At 47.3% G+C, this 15655-nt stretch overlaps 1 protein-coding gene across 1 annotated transcript in view; it reads right to left on the reverse strand.

Annotated features, from left to right (window-relative positions):
- EEPD1 (endonuclease/exonuclease/phosphatase family domain containing 1) overlaps positions 1 to 2231 on the reverse strand; it is a 70039-nt gene extending 67808 nt beyond the window's left edge. The window contains exon 1 of the mRNA XM_068405176.1: positions 1046 to 2231. Within this exon, the coding sequence (XP_068261277.1) occupies positions 1046 to 1899 (854 nt within the window). The 5' untranslated portion in view covers positions 1900 to 2231. The remainder of the gene's footprint in view (positions 1 to 1045) is intronic.
- Positions 2232 to 15655: the final 13424 nt, after the last annotated feature.

The following is a 15655-nucleotide window of genomic DNA, read 5'->3' on the forward strand; positions in this document are numbered from 1 at the left end:
TCACATGTGGAGAGGAAAGGGTGAGATTTATTTCAAAATCCTTATTGCATTCTTAAATTTCTGTATCAAGCAGAAAGTTTAGCAAGAGAGACATCCCCAGCACTGTTGCCTGATCACCTTACTCCAAAAAAAGTAAACTACATTTCTCAGCCATTAACACCAGAAGCACCATCCCACTTGACCACACCACAAACAGACCTCGCTCTGTGCCCACCAGCTCGGTGAAGTCAGGGGTCTGCCTGGTGCAGGGACAGCACAGCCTCCTCAGGCAGCTGCCCCATGTCTTGCACCCCCAAGGATGAGCAGTCCCTCCAGCTCAGCAGATGCCCCGTGACCACTTGTTAACGAGCTGTGTCACCCTTGCGGGACAAGCCATGGCATTCCACGCTCATTACACAGCACAAACCATCCTGACTGTGCTCTCAAGACTTTTTGATTTGAGGAGCAGATCTGAGGGAGAGTGGACTACAGCCCTAATGCTGACATTAAGGAGGTCACCACCCAAACAAGACTTTCTGGAGAAGAGGCACTGGCAGGTCTCAGCTTGGCAGCTCCGAGAGAGACAGATGTAGTGCTGCATCTTGCCTCCCCAGGTGGCAGTAAGATGCTCTGGGAAAAACCGTAAGAAACGGGGTACATACAGAGCAGCCCTTCCCCTGCTATTCACCCCCAGCTTCTGGCAGGAAAGACAGGTCCTCTGTGACTTGTTCAAAAGGCTCTTGACAGAGAAACAATCCTTGACCAATCGCTAACAGGCCCAACGTGACCAGCCGTAACACCTCAGTCTCCCCCACACAGATGCGTGTACACACATACCTCCTCAGGAAGTCCACCGCCTTCCAAGGACTATCAAGAGACAGTCACTACAGTTCCACTGTTAAGACTCAACCAGGGTTCCATGCTAGAAGCGGGAAACATTTAATAATCCTGGGAAGAAGCGAGTCCCACTAGGACCACAACGGGACTCTACAGTGCCCAAACCCCAAAGGCATTAACCTACAATCCTGCACAGAGCTGGGCCTACAGGTCAGGTGCTGCCTCTTACCTGTTCTCCAGCAGCGTCATGCACACGACCTCCCGCACGCCTGGGTTGTTGGCCTTCTCAATGGAGCAGCTTTGCAGGTTCCAGGTAGCCACCCTCAGGACGGGTCTGCCATCTCTCACCCCGCCAAACATCTCCACAGAGGGGCGAGTGGATATGATCTGGGTTGGACCCCCAGGAGGAAAGTCCAAGTCCTCACTCTGGAGGCTCAGAGAAGTGGGGCTGGGGTGAGGCTTGGCAGTGAAGTTGAGGCCACCATTGGTGTTCGTCGAAGGGGGCCGGGACCGCTCCGCAAAAATCTGGTGCCTGATTTTGTCCAGAAAGGAGGAATTGATGCAGTCCATCCTCACCAGGTCCTCGATACTTTTGAAGGGCCCGTGCTCTTTACGATAGTCCACAATGCTGTTGGCGATCTTCTCGGTGATGCCGCGGATGCTCATGAGCTGGGCCGGGGTGGCCGTATTGATGTTGATCTTGGTGGCGGAGAGGTGATGCTCGGAGGCCGGGTCCTTGCGCAGGGAGCTGGGCGAGTGCTGCGCCGAGCTGCCCTTGCTGCTCACGCAGATCTCGAACTTCACCTGCTCCAGCTTGGCCGCCCCCACCCCGCTCACCAGCGCCAGGTCCTCCACTTTCTTGAAGCCACCGATGTACTCCCGGTACTCCACGATGTTCTGGGCCACCACCCGGGTGACCCCGGGGAGGGTCATCAGCTCCTCCTCCGTGGCCGTGTTGATGTTGAGCCTCTCCTGGTTGACGAGGATGTTGCTGAAGTTGCACGCCGCGCTGAACTTGCGGCTGTGGCACAGGTCCGCCGGGTCGCGGGGGATGGAGCGGTGGCAGCCCAGGCTGCCCCCCATCTCACCGCCGCCGCGCCGGGCCGCTGCCGGAGCCGGGGGAGCGGGCGAGGGGCGCTGCCGGGGCCGCCCGCCCGCGGCGACTCATGGACCCCCGCGGGAGGCCGGCGACGGGCCGCGGCGGCTGCGGGGCACCCTGCGGACAGACCCGACGCCACACACCCGATCAGGCGGACCCGCGGAGGGGCCCCCGCGCCCTTCCTCCTCCTCCTCCGCCGCCTCCCCGCCCTCCTCCGGGGTGCGCCGCCGCTCCCTCAGCGCCGCAGACGCTGCCCGCCCGGCCCCAACCCGCCGCTCCGCTCCAGCCCCCGGCGCTCACGGCGGCTCCGGCCGCTGCCTCGCGCCCCGCCGGCGGTAGTAGTAGCTCGGCGGGAGCTCCCGCCCCCTCTGCCGGGCGAGGCGGGGCCCGGCACCGCCTCTACCGCCTCCCGGGGCGTCACCCGAGCCGCGCCCGCCCCCGCCCGGCGGCGGCGGGGACCGGCCGGGGCTGCGGGCGGGATCCTGGGCCTGGCTCCCACCCCGGGCGCCCGCGTGGGGCGGGGGGGGATGAGGAGGGGCGATCGCCTCCTTCCCCGCCTGGGCGAAGCGGGGTCGGGCTCGCAGGGCCCAGGGGGACCCGAAGTGTCCCTGCTGCTGTCGCCGTGCCGCCGAGGGCAGGCTCTGCTCTTCCTGCGGGTGCATGGGACGCCCGGCCCTGGAGTTCCCTGGGCTCGCCCCTCCGCAGCTGGCAGGGCATAGGTGTGTTTTCAAACCTCATCAAAGCCTCATCAGTCATCTCTGCTGGCTTTTTTTTTGCTGTTGCAGGCAGTTTACTTTCATACATCTGGGTAAAATCTGCTTTTTTTTTCCCACATCTGAAGCAATCGTGAGAGCGCTCGACAAACTGGAAATGATGCTTTTGGATGTATTAGGGCTGCATACTAGGGTTGCCCCAGCCCATGGCCCCTGGTCTACTGCATGCCTAGCCTTTCCCTGAGACAGAGTATCACAGAATCAATCAGGTTGGAAGAGACCTCTGGGATCATTGAGTCCAACCTTTGACCTAACACCACTGTGTCAGCTAGACCATAGCACTAAGTGCCACATCTAGGCTTTTCTTAAACACCTCCAGGGATGGTGACTCCATCACCTCCCTGGGTAGCCCATTCCAATGTTCTTCTGTATCACCCATGCGCCCGAGCTGGCTTTAGTGTAGTTCATGCCCCGAGAGCCGCAGCAGCCCACCACAGTCCGTGTCGGTAAAGCCGCTGAAGTATTTACCCAGCTTCTACTGCAAGGAGTCCCACGCTGCGCTGTCTGCAATGCTATCTGTAGCCAAATTACCTCACTGAAAACTAGCTTGGCTGTGCCCACACAGGAGTGACTGCAATGTCAATGAAGCCAAAACATAATCGGTGGGTGTAATTGAAAGGAAGGGGGAGGAAGACCGAAAGAAAGAGCAATATATGCTTGCAGATACCAGCTCCGCACCCCTATGCTGACAGCGTACATGTATTTCTTTTATCTGGACAGAATATGGTGCGTGTATATTTTCAACACCAAGACTCTCGTTTGGCCCTCTAATGAAAATTAAACAGCTTGTAATAGCGGCTGATGCATGTATTTTTCATGGCAAGTTAATGGCAATTATTCGGGTTCACCTAAAATAAAAGGTTGAATTTGTTCAGCTTCTTGGGGAAGGAGAGCACGATCTCCGTAAGGGAGGGCAGGCTGCAGCAGGCTTTCAGACTGCACAGGGGCACTTCTGCTTTAACAGTTGCGCTCGATATTCTGCTGCGGATCACACGTTTCTCCTCTGTTCCCCTGAGCAATAGAGCTAGCTAATTATCATTGCGGGAATGGGCACTGGCTGCATTAGGGTATTGGCTCTCTGCTGACTGTTGGAGTGGAGAAAGTGCTTGTTTAGGTGATTAAATGCTTCCACGTCTACTGGAAAGTGCTCTGCGCGCCACGATAACAGCGGCCAATGCAGCAGAAGTCATGCTGGGCCTAATCCTGCTGGGATGATACCAGCACAGAGCTGGAAACAATTAACCATTGAACGAGTATCCTTTGTGAGGCAGTATTATTACGGTAATAGCTCCACAAGCTGTTATCTCAATGGAGAACATACCCTTCTGCTTTCTACAGCAGGTTGTTTCGAATTGATCCAGGCTCATTAAATAAGTTTTGAAGCTGAAAAGCACCAAAATCCATCTGAGGCATCATCTACGTTGCAGGCAGCACTGGGTTTTTCTGTGTTTCAGAGAGAAGGCAGGAGCATCTCCAGAAATGAAATAGCAGATGTCCCTCTCGTCCAGAACTTTCAATCGTCAGCAGCTACTCAACATTTTTTGAGTCTGCAGCACCAAGATAACTTGCAAGGATTGGATGCAGCTGAGGGAGTGGAACTCAGAGGGATGCAATGGGTGTCCCATCACCTAATCCAGAATATGACCCGTGCTAATGGGCAGTACAGGGGATCACTCCAATCAGCCCCTTACCCTTATTTTTTCGTCAACACTCTGAAAATGACAGTTACAGAGAGTTTACTGAGCTCTGAGTCAACTTTTGACACATCTTGGTATTTTTGGAAAGTGCCAAAAGATGTGAAAAGGTAGAGGTTTGGTTTATATCTTAAAAGGTTAAAAAAAAAAAAAAAGGGATGAGTCGACTGGCTTGACATCAGTGTTAGGCAAGCCATTAACATGAGAAAGCTAAAAATGGGGTGCAGTCAGTAAATGACCGAAAAAACAATGGTGAAATTATTGGCAGCCAGTGTAAGCAACAGAAAAGAAGTCTTATGAAACCTAGGTAGATACTAGATTTTATCTTCGATCCAATCCCAAGCTCAGTGTATTTAAATTTATTCAAGAAGTGATTGATTGTGGCCTGCTGGTAGGAGCAGGCTGGCAGGTAGCCTGCCCGGGCTGCTCCGCACCTAATGTGGCAAGTGGCCACAAATCCGGGATTCCTGGATCTCCATCAGCCCCAACAGGTTAGAGGGCTCCAAGACACCGTGGGTGGCTTATTCCTCAGGATCCGCAGCTCGCTGCCTACCGAGCAGCTGGCAGCCTGCCAGGCCTGGCTTAAAATCCTCTCAGCGGAGGCAAAATTGAGTTTTGCTGCTTTGAGAGTGTGAATCTGGGGAGGACCTCACAGGGCCAGGCAGGCTTTGGCAGTGAGAGGAGAGGGGAGGACACCTGCAAAAGGCCCCCAGGAGCAGCCATCACCCGTCACACAGCGTTTCTGTGTATCACTGTATAGTCTTGCAAAGCGGGCAGCAAGGGAGCAATGGTTTTATCACTGCCCAGCAGCCATTTGTTGATCTTGGGCTTGCTTTGCCACTGTCTAAAGCCCTCCTAGGCTGACCAGCTCGCACCCTGTCCCCACAAGCAGCTAGTGAAACAGGTTCCTGGGCAGCCGAGTGGCACTGGGACAAGTAGCTGGTCATGCAGGAAGCCCAGGGGTAGGGTAGTGTCATCTGCTTGCCAGCTCTGGAGGTCTCAAACTCCTCTTCCCTGCAGGAATTGTTCAAAGTGGAAAGAAGAAAAATAAACTTTGTCCATAGGAAGTTCTCCAATGCTTAAAGCTTTTAAATGCAACGCTTAAGGAAGATATGGAGTTGCTTGAACACATAACGATAGGGTGGATGCATATACTGCTAAGTGATGTCTTTTGACTTAAGTCAGGCAAAGAGTCAGCCCAGAGGACACTACATTTTAAAGGCTTAACTTCTCAGCATTTTAAGATGGTCTCAAAAAAATGTATTAATCTATTTTCACATTTCCCAAAATGCATCATCTACACTGCAGAGACTCTAAACAAATAAACTGTTTCACGATGAGGGCTAGAAGGATCCAGGAGATGTCGCTCAACAGAATACCACAGAGTTTGCCTTCAGTTTGCCTTTGCCATTGCAATTCCTACCAGCCCACCATGTGATAGCAGCACCTTTTCCAGCCCTCGCTTACATGACCTTTGGGAGCTGGGGGCTTGGCGCTGAGGAGCAGTCACCCTCCTAGGGACTATGTTTTCAGACCTGCCACACGAGGCTCTTAACAGGCAAGGGCTTGAAAAGGCAGCTGATTAACTGCAGTGCCTGTATTTTTATTTAAAGGAGCTATTAAAATAATTGTTTTCCTTCTGAGAGGACGTCTTCAGTAACACTTGTAACAGATGCCCGAGGCAGAAGACAGACAGTGTTTTTATGAAGACAAGTAATAACAAGTAGGAGTTAGCACTTCCATGAGCGGTGGGGCTTATGAAGGCTGATTTCTGATGGCTCTTTCCTCTGTTGATTTTCTGATGTATAATAATAACACCGAGTATCCATTAGGCTCTCAGTGGGGTCACTAATTTGGATGTCTCTGTTCTACATAGCCGTAAATTTTTGTGGCACTCATAGGAACTCTGTATTTTTTGAGACATTTAACCTCTATGTCAAATTTGCTTGAAATTAGCCCAGACGCTAATGAAATCCCTGGGGAGGGGATGACGAGCAGAATAGCAGAGAAGACAATCACATGAGGTTTTTCTTAGGAATCCAATGTCTATGGTGTGAGCTCTTTTTCCTGTAAGGCATTTTATATGGCTGCCAAACTTGTGGCAAAAAGATTAAGTGATGTCACCAGTGCTGGGTTGCCAAGTTACGCGTGTCACATCCTACAGAGAAATACAGTCAGAAGGGTGAGCAGAAGTGACTCATCCTTATACCTTGATTAGGGCTTCTTTTGGGTTGGTGTTGGGTCTGAAACCCAGACCTCTCCTCCCACAGGAGATCCCAACCACTGGCCCACTATTCTGTCTCATCAGTGCATGGTGGGACAGCTCATCCTGGAAGGGAATGAGAGGAACCCATGCTAGAGAAGACATTCTCCAGCAGAGCTTTATATGTGGTTTCCAGTTTCCTTAGACAGCAGGGGAATTTGATTCCCATCCCTGACATTTGAAATGACACTGTTAATTACTCAGCTATCCCATAGCTCACAGGGGCAGACAGGAATTAAATGCTCTAGTCCTTACTCCACCCCAGGCAGAGTCACCAAGGCCATGCTTACAGAAGCTTCCCTGCTCTGGGCTTCCAATGCCAGCATCTCCTGATGTTCCCAGATGAGAGACATGGGACATAGTGAACCTGTGTCACAACTAATATTTTCTTTGAGGCCTAGTCTGGCAAGACTCTCGTAAAAATGCCCACAAATCACTATTTTGTGATTCTGGCAGGTGAGAAAGTCCAAATTTGTGGCTTGCGAGATAGGTGTCTAAGCTCTCACCCTGGGCAAGCTTTCCATGGTTCCACCCAGAAGCAAGCATCAAGTGGATTTTTGTGAAAAAGATATGGGCAACGAGATTTTAGGGCCCTCGAGAGCCAAGCAAGAGGAGAGGGAAGGTAAGCCAACATGCTGGAAAAGGGTGTTCACACAGTGCTCTGGTTATCAACAGCTGGACATTGCCTCTCATATAGACCTCCTACCCTTCAAATGTCTTTAGGTGATGCCTCTTGGCAGAAGACAGGAATTTAAAATTCAAGCAAGTCAGCTCATTAATTTATAGTGAACCACGCACTTTGTCACAGGCAGTGTGTTTCATTAGTCCTTCCTAAACACTTGCATTTCAAAAGCAGTAAAACTAGTTGATGTTTAGTGCCAGAAATAATGATAAATATTGAGGCCTATCTCCTGATCATTCTGTTGTTTCACTGAATAAATTATTAATTTGCATTATTTGTCATTTCTACCTTACTTGTAGTTACTAGGTTACCTTCTACTTCATGAAGAGTTAAAACATAATTAATTTTCCTGTTAACAAATTTTAAAGAAATGTTAAAAAAATCCATTTCATGTTTACTTTTGACTTTTGAAAGAGTTTCATGGACATTAATTAGATAACTCATACAGACAGCTTTTTAACCCAAAGTGATTCTGCAGTTACTGTAGCAGCCAATGCAATTCTGCCCAGACTTAAATATTACTTATAACTCTTGTTATTTGTGGGTTTTGCTTTTGGGTTTTTTTGGTATAAAAACTTAAGAGCTCAGTCTCTACTTCTCATTCACATGAACAGTTGTGCTTCAGACCCTGAAATTATTCAGAGAGACAAAACCTGGACTCTTAGTTCTCCTAATTTTCTCAAGCCATGGTCTAGTTGACATGGTGGTGTCAGGGCAATGGTTGGACTCGATGATCCCAGAGGTCTCTTCCAACCTGATTGATTCTGTGATTCTGTGAACGTAAGGAGAGGCCAGTCAAGTCTTTGTATTTTTTACTTGTGCTAAGATTCATTTGTTTCCTGTCTCTGCCTCTTCATGTGTAAACTTCTGTTTATTAAGAAGAAAATAAACCGCAAAGTAGAGTCAAATTTTCCCTTAGCCCCCAATTCTCAGAGGAGATCTGCAGAGAACAGAGCCTCAGTATAAAGCCATAGCTCTGCTGAGGATCAGGTCATTGGTTTATGAAACAGTAAATGTTTTGTTTAAGACTTTTCACACAAAACATAGCAACTTGCGTAAATGAGCATCTCTGCACTACTCTCTTGAGAAAATCTGTCTCTCACATTTCAAGTCGTGCACCAACAACTAAAATGATTGCATGACCTCAACCATTCCCAGCAGACTTTGAACTTCTCTGAAGCACCTCCCCGACAAGTGACAACTAGCTGCCTAATCATTACAATACCTTCTGTGAAGGTTTGATCCAATTCCCCTAAAGATAGAGGAAGGATGCCCAGAATGATACAAAAGGGTGCTCTGCTGATTTACATGAGCAGGCAGACCTGCGCTGTTGATGGATTGACTCGTGTGGTTCTCCATCTGAAAGTCAGGTTTGTTCAAATGAGAGCATAAAGGAGGTAGGAAAGCAGGACAGTATAGAGGTCTTCCTCTAGAACCAGGTCCTGGAGGATGGCTGCTTGGAGGAGGCAGGCGAGCTCAGGTCAGCAGTATCTGAGGGAACTGGCAGCAGAGCAACTGAGCAATATTGGACCACTGGAGGATAAGCAAGTCCCTAAGCACCTGGAGGTGAACACCACTGGGCTATTTAAAACAGAAAATGAAGCACCCATTAAACCTAGCTTTGCTCCCTGGAAAGACACTGGCACAAATAAGGATTTTAAGTACTTGGAAGATAATTAGGCGTTCAAAAAACCCACCAACATGGATTTACAAACTCACTTTTTTCTTCGACAGGGCAACTGGCTTGAGGGATAGGAGAGAAACAGCAGATTAATGACAGAGGGGGTGGAAGACAGTATACTTACAAAGCTTGTGGGTGTCGCCGAGCTGGAGGGCCTGCAAGGACTTTGGTGGGTGGGATCAAAACAGCCTTCGCAGAACAGAGGGATGTTCCAAAACTGACAAGATGAGTTTGGGTAGAGACCTAGGGAGGACAAATCCCCGGCATCCACTCAAACTGAGGAATAAATGAGCCACAGATGGGCCAGGAACAATGTAAGCAGGAATCAACAATGTAAGCAGGAATCAACAGGGTGGCCCATTAGGTAGAGACCAAAGGCTGTTTCTAGCTGATCTCACGAATCCTAACAACATGATTAGGAAGACAGCTATGCAATGACACAGTTACCATCAAGAACATGATGCTTAGAGCCACCATACCAAAGTATTGATGAATTACTGCTAGATGTTGTACAGGTTGCAAAAACCAAACAATTTCCCCAAAACAAAACCCACAGCCCTGAAGTGCTTCCTGATTTAAGCCTAGATCCTAGTCCTTGCTTATGCCAAATAATATATACTCTCATAAATGGCTTAATTGGAATCACAGGGACTATGAAGTACTGCTGGGCAGGAATAAAGCTTGCATAGCCTGGGGTGAGGAGTTTGCTTCCTAAATAAGGGCTTAAATTATGTAAGATGTCAGAGTGTTCTTTTTACTGTATGTGACGCTATGGCTGAGGTCACGTCCACAGCTCCAAACTTTGTTCAAGCCAAGCATCATCTGCTTTGGAGAGGCATTTCCAAAGTTTGAAGAGCTGTGAGGAAAAATAGCTGTAGCCATCTTACACAAGCTTTTGAGTTATGTCAGCAGCACGAGCTCCCCACACTCGCAGGACGTTCATTCCTGTTCAGCTGGTGTGTTCATTGGTGTGACTCAACATGGAAACAACACAGCAGATATTGGTTGGCTGTAATTTCTATGCAAACATTGTCCTGAATATTGTGTGACTTCTGATTTTCCTGTGACGGATTCTGACTTTGCTGTGGTTCAGGAACGGCTCCCAGCATCTCCTGCTTCAAAACCAATCTCACTATGTATCCTGAAATCAGGTTTTTATCCTTTTCCCAAGTGTCCTGAAGCATGCAGCTGATTAATTCTGATTTCACACTGCAGGTAGCCATGTCACACACACGTAACCCTTGCCAGCCAGTACAGGAGCCACATTCTTTCCATGTTAGTCATGGAGCACGTCAGCCTTTAACCTATGCAGTGGCAGACAATTATGGGACACGGGGTGCTCCTCCCATGACTCAGGAGACATTCTTTTCTCCTAATGCTGCAAGGTGCCGGGTGTCCCTATCCTGCCACCTACCAAGTGACGTCAGGTGTCGCACCAGTGTGACTCCTAAGACAGGACAGGAAGACAGGACACTCAGTGGGGACAATGAGCTCAGATGAATGGTTGGATGAATGACTGGCTTAAGCTGACTAAAGCCCCATCCCAAAGGTGCCAGTTGCTGAATCTGACTGTTTCTCATGTGCACACACATGCGAGCTGTGGCAGCCAAACACCTCCAGGAAGACAAACGCTGCTCCTTCAGTAAATATACACCATACTGCCATCCCAAACTGGATGTGAACTTACTCCACACTTAATATAGGGCTGACTGCACAATGACCTTCGTGCCTTGGGCTTCAGGGTGTCAGGTACCTCTTTTGGATATGCCAATTCCCTTGGCCTGCCTGACATCCACTACTCCTAGGCAAAGTCATCAGGCTGCCCACAGTTCACCTCTCAGACCATTAGATTTGCCAGGTACGAGTTATCCAAACTAAGCAAACAGTTGCTATCAGGTGCACCACAGCCTTCGTGCTGCACAGGGAAGGGGAGACTGATTTTCTGCAAACCAAGGCATCAGTCATACTCTTTTTTTTCCCCTTCAGCTTTTTCCATTGCATTTCACTGTTTGCAGGCATTACTCCTAATAGCATAGGACAGTAGGGTTTTAGAAAGGCAGGTTAAAAGAGAACCCAGAATGGTCTCCATTTATTTTAGAGAACCTCAACGTAGAGATTGACTATCATTCATATCAATAGGGGTCTGCAGGTTTCTAATGGCTGCTGGCCCAGCTCGGCGAGGTCTTTGGACCTGAGCCTGCCATTGCATGCTGTGCATGAGGATCTGCCATCTGCACTGCCCTCGTTGAATGCAGCTTTCTCTAGCATGATTATGATAGCAGAAGAATAGGGGATTGCCCAAAGTGAGGAAGGGTATCAGCACGTGGCCTTCACGGGGTGTGTTTGAGATAGGCAGCCACACATGCTAGCAGTTGCCAAGGACACTAAATTGCGTTCACATCAATTGATCTCGATACCATCTGGTTTTGAAAGGGCTAATTCTGCCAAAGACAAACACTCAATGTTTCTCACCGTCTTTGCGGTAGATTGAAAAGAAATGGAGAAGGAGTGTTGCTCCGTCTGTATCCTTTTGTCCTTGCTGCTTTTAGATAAGGCGACACAAATTTGCAGATTCCCTTCGGATTTAAGCTGGTAATTGTTTAAGGCACAATGATGACTCTGTATCACGAGAACAAATGATGAAAGAAACATTGTTAGAGAAGAAATCCCGCGAGTCAGGGAAGGCACTGTATTTCCTCCTTCGTTAAGCTCTGAATTTTATTTGGTTTTGCCAGGCAGAGGCTCTGGCAGGTAGAATGTGGGGTGAACTGCCCAGCAGAAACATTCCACCAACTTACTGCAGGCTCATAAACCGAAGTAAATACACGGAGGCAAGTTCTCCGAGGTGTTTGCAAGTCCCTCAGCAGTGCCAGGGGCATTCTTCCCCTTGGATTTCAGGAAGGGTTAGAGAGATTCCCTGTAAATCAGACTAGGCACTGTGCATGAAAACCAAAAATCAAGGCCAGGGAGGAGAGAGAAAAGAAAAGGAAAAAAAGACAAAACCAAAAAGAAAGAAAGTGTCCAACCAAAAAAGAAAAAAAAAAACAACCAAACAACAATAAAAGCCAACACTCACATTTTTAAATCAAAAAGTTCACAAAGATTGTATCAAATACTTTCACTTTCCAGAACTGGAATGTTCAATAAGAAGTCAACTACAATCTTGATTTAAACTGAATTAAGCTTTACAAAAAAAAAAATTCTTAGAAAAATGGAATATCCCAACAAAATTTCCTTGATTAGAAAAGGGCCTCTTGCTAAAAGCGTCAGACATTTGTGATGTCAAACAATTGTTCCAAGCTCACTGTTAAAAAAACAAAACAGCCAAAAATTTTAAGATTGTTTTTTCAAAAAGGCTTGAAAAGTCTGTAATATTTGACTGATCTACACTGTTAAAGGAACCAGCTGAAAAGGGGTTTACCTCAGTACACTGTGTCACTTTGTAGGGTCAGATATTTAATGCTCACATATTTTAATCTTTGGATAAAGCACAGGGGCTGCCCACAGGTAAGATATCCAACGCTCTCCGTGCTGCCTTCTAAGTTGCCTATGGCTTCACTTCACAGCTCCCTGACTCATACGATGGCATTGCAAGAGGCTCATAGTCAGGCCCCCTGAGAGGCATTTTAGATCCAGGAGCAAATTATCCAGGAGAAGCTATTTTCTTTGCTTCCCACCTTCTGTGCCACCTACTGTCCTTCCTCTTGGCATCCACTCCTGCTCTTTAGAGCTGTTTATGACTTGGAGCTAGTAGAGGCAGAGGAGGAGCAGCGAAGGCTGAGCTGGGCGAAAAGTCCTCGGGCAGCACAAGGTTTTTTCTCGGCACCCAATTGCCTAAGTTTTACCTCCCTTTCACAGCTCTGCTCAGAAGGCTCTGGCAGCCCACCACTGTGGGTTTTTTGTTCTCCTTGTCAACCAAGAGACCCTTCCTCATGCTTCTGAAATGTTAAAGCTGTGCTAAGACTCAAACTCAGTGCTAGGATTGCTGAGATAAGAGCAGGGCTCTCATTTCTGAATGCCAGAGGAGAAAGCCTGTCACTCCTAACCATGGCCTAGTTATTATTATTAAGACTAATAAAGCTAATTTAATATTCTTAATGTCCTTAAACGTATTCAATTTCAGCAGAGAATTCTAAGCAATCTTTCCACCCGCCCCAAATATCCCCATGAGAGTGGTGCAGCCCTGGGGCAGGAGTCCAGAGAAGCTGAGGAATTGCCATCCTTGGAGATATTTAAAGCTCAGCTGTATGTAGTCCTGAGCAACTTTGACCAGGAGGTCAGATCAGATGATCTCCCTTCCAGTCTCAATTATTCAGAAATATCTTCTGATCATGGTCTTGGACTTGTTGCCTTGGTAAAGAGGAGCTGGGGGAGGATTTGGTGAGCTGCAGACAGCATGGCCGTGAGAAAGAGAGGAAGGGAATAGAGGATGGGCAGTACAGGACTGGTAGTTTCATATCCATTCTTGACAGATCCCTGGGGATAACCATCCCATTTTAAACTGATGAAGTAGCTTACAGTTGTATGTTATTTTTGATAGTTAAAGAAGAGATGTGATATAAAAAAAAATCAAAAAAAAAACCCAAGCAAAAAAATCCTCATCCATCTGCTCTCAAATAATTAAGATTTTTTTCTGATTCTGCAGGGATGGAGATAGTGGTTTGTTAGTACTGTACAAGTAAATCCACAAGTCCTGAGTCAAAATTCTGTTGAAATGGTCCAGCAGAGAGATTCCCTGGTCAAGGAGAGGTGCCTTCTCTGGGGAAGGAGAAACAAGGCAGCCTTCAACCAGCAACATCACAGAGCTCTTATTCTGCTGTCACTCTGCGTGATATATGGGGTTAATTTTAAGAAAGAAAAAACTGGCGGGCTTTTTTTGCCAAATAGGGAGAAGTTCGATCGCTTCAGAACAATGGAAGCAAAGAGCACTCAAGGGAATTATTAGTCTTGTAAATGGAATTTGATTTTCTAATGCAACGAGCAGGCTTTAATTACAGCAAATTGAAAAGACAGAACATTTCCTTACTAAAAAGTTCGAGGGTTTTTTTGTTGCTATGATTACTATGCGAAGGGGATGCCTGTGCTTATGAGTCCTAGCAATTCTAGTAGGATTTAACTTCAGCCAACTACTTGGTCAAAATTCCCATAATTGACAACAGGAATGTTTTCCCTTAACTTACTTCTCTTAAGGACCAAACACAGATACCATGATGTGAGCGCAGTCGTTCTGCGATATACTACATCGGGACAGAAAGGGACAATTACCTCTGCTTCAGGAAAGGGACCCTTTCTTCATTTGAGAGCACAGCCCAGAAGAGAAGTAACACAAATGGACCTCCATCTCCCGCAGTAAACAGGAGCTGCCATCCCTCAAAAGAAAGACATCAAATACTAAAGTCACATCAAGATTCTTCTCAGTACTGGATGAAACAGTCCTTGCTAGATTATGGTCATTATATTTGGTAGCATCTATAATAAATAATCAGATTATGACTAATTGCATTAATAGGATAGCCCAGGGATCAACGCACATGGTATGATATATCACTCTGGCCAGGTTTTCAGGTTTAAAATGTCCACAGTTTATTCCATAGCTACACTCCTCTGCACTTTCATGGTCACTTCACAGGCTGGGAACACATGCACTGGTTTCTGGCATCACTTTTGGAAAGAGAAGTTCCAAAACTTGAGGAAACTGAAGGAAAAAAAGTAAACTCCCACACTCCTGGGAAGCTTTCTGAGCATGAAAAAAAAAAGCATGCTGTGTTTGTTAGAGGCTGCAGTCAAATTAGCATTTAATTACATTAACATTTAATGCTTAAAAATGTCAGGAAAGGGCTGGGGGGAAAAAAATAAATCAGAACTCAGCAGAGACAGATGAGATGCACACAAGTTTAAATGCCTGATTTGGTTTCCCAATGAAGAACCGTGTCCATTTTTCTTGCCTCATGCCATACTGTAAACAAAAAATTAGTGCGTTCAATCTTAAAATGCCCCTGCGTCCAGCTTTCTAAACTACTTGAGGCTCATCAAATTTAACTACTGCTTCCAATTATTTTTGTTCCCTGGAATGTTGCTTGATACTGAAAATCATGATAGGGATAAAACAGATCTTGCTCTTCTGAGGTCTCGGGACTATCAGCCATGCTCCATTTAACCTTAGTACTCGTCTGAGCAGGAGCTTCAATCTTCTGTGGGGAGTAGATGCACTCAGAGCTGACGTAGCCACTAGTACTGTGCCTGCACGACGAGGAGCAACTCTAGAGAGCTGCTGCTCATGTTCAGCATCTTGTTTCTTGAGCCACGTAGCTCAGAAACTTGCACCTTCGGGACATCAGTGGTCTGTCAGACTGAGAAGAGGCTAGACACATAGTCAGTGCTTCCAGCTGAGAGAATACAGAAGCTGGATACACGTACAGTCCCTGCTAATGGAAGGAGTCCTATGCTGTAGTTCTTTTAATCATGCGATTTCTCCAACCAGCAGCTGTACAGAAGACTCTGGTCCTGGTTATCTCCTACACAAAGGCCAGATGGAGTCTTTTGCAAGGCTAGTCTTAAGAAATTTTTTTTTTAATTATTATTAGCCCCTCAAATCTCAGTGGGGATTCCTACAAAGTATAAACTGTACTGAATTCAGTCTGAAAGAC

The sequence above is a fragment of the Nyctibius grandis genome, chromosome 7 (assembly GCF_013368605.1).
Source record: "Nyctibius grandis isolate bNycGra1 chromosome 7, bNycGra1.pri, whole genome shotgun sequence".
NCBI classification, from domain to species: Eukaryota; Metazoa; Chordata; class Aves; order Nyctibiiformes; family Nyctibiidae; genus Nyctibius; species Nyctibius grandis.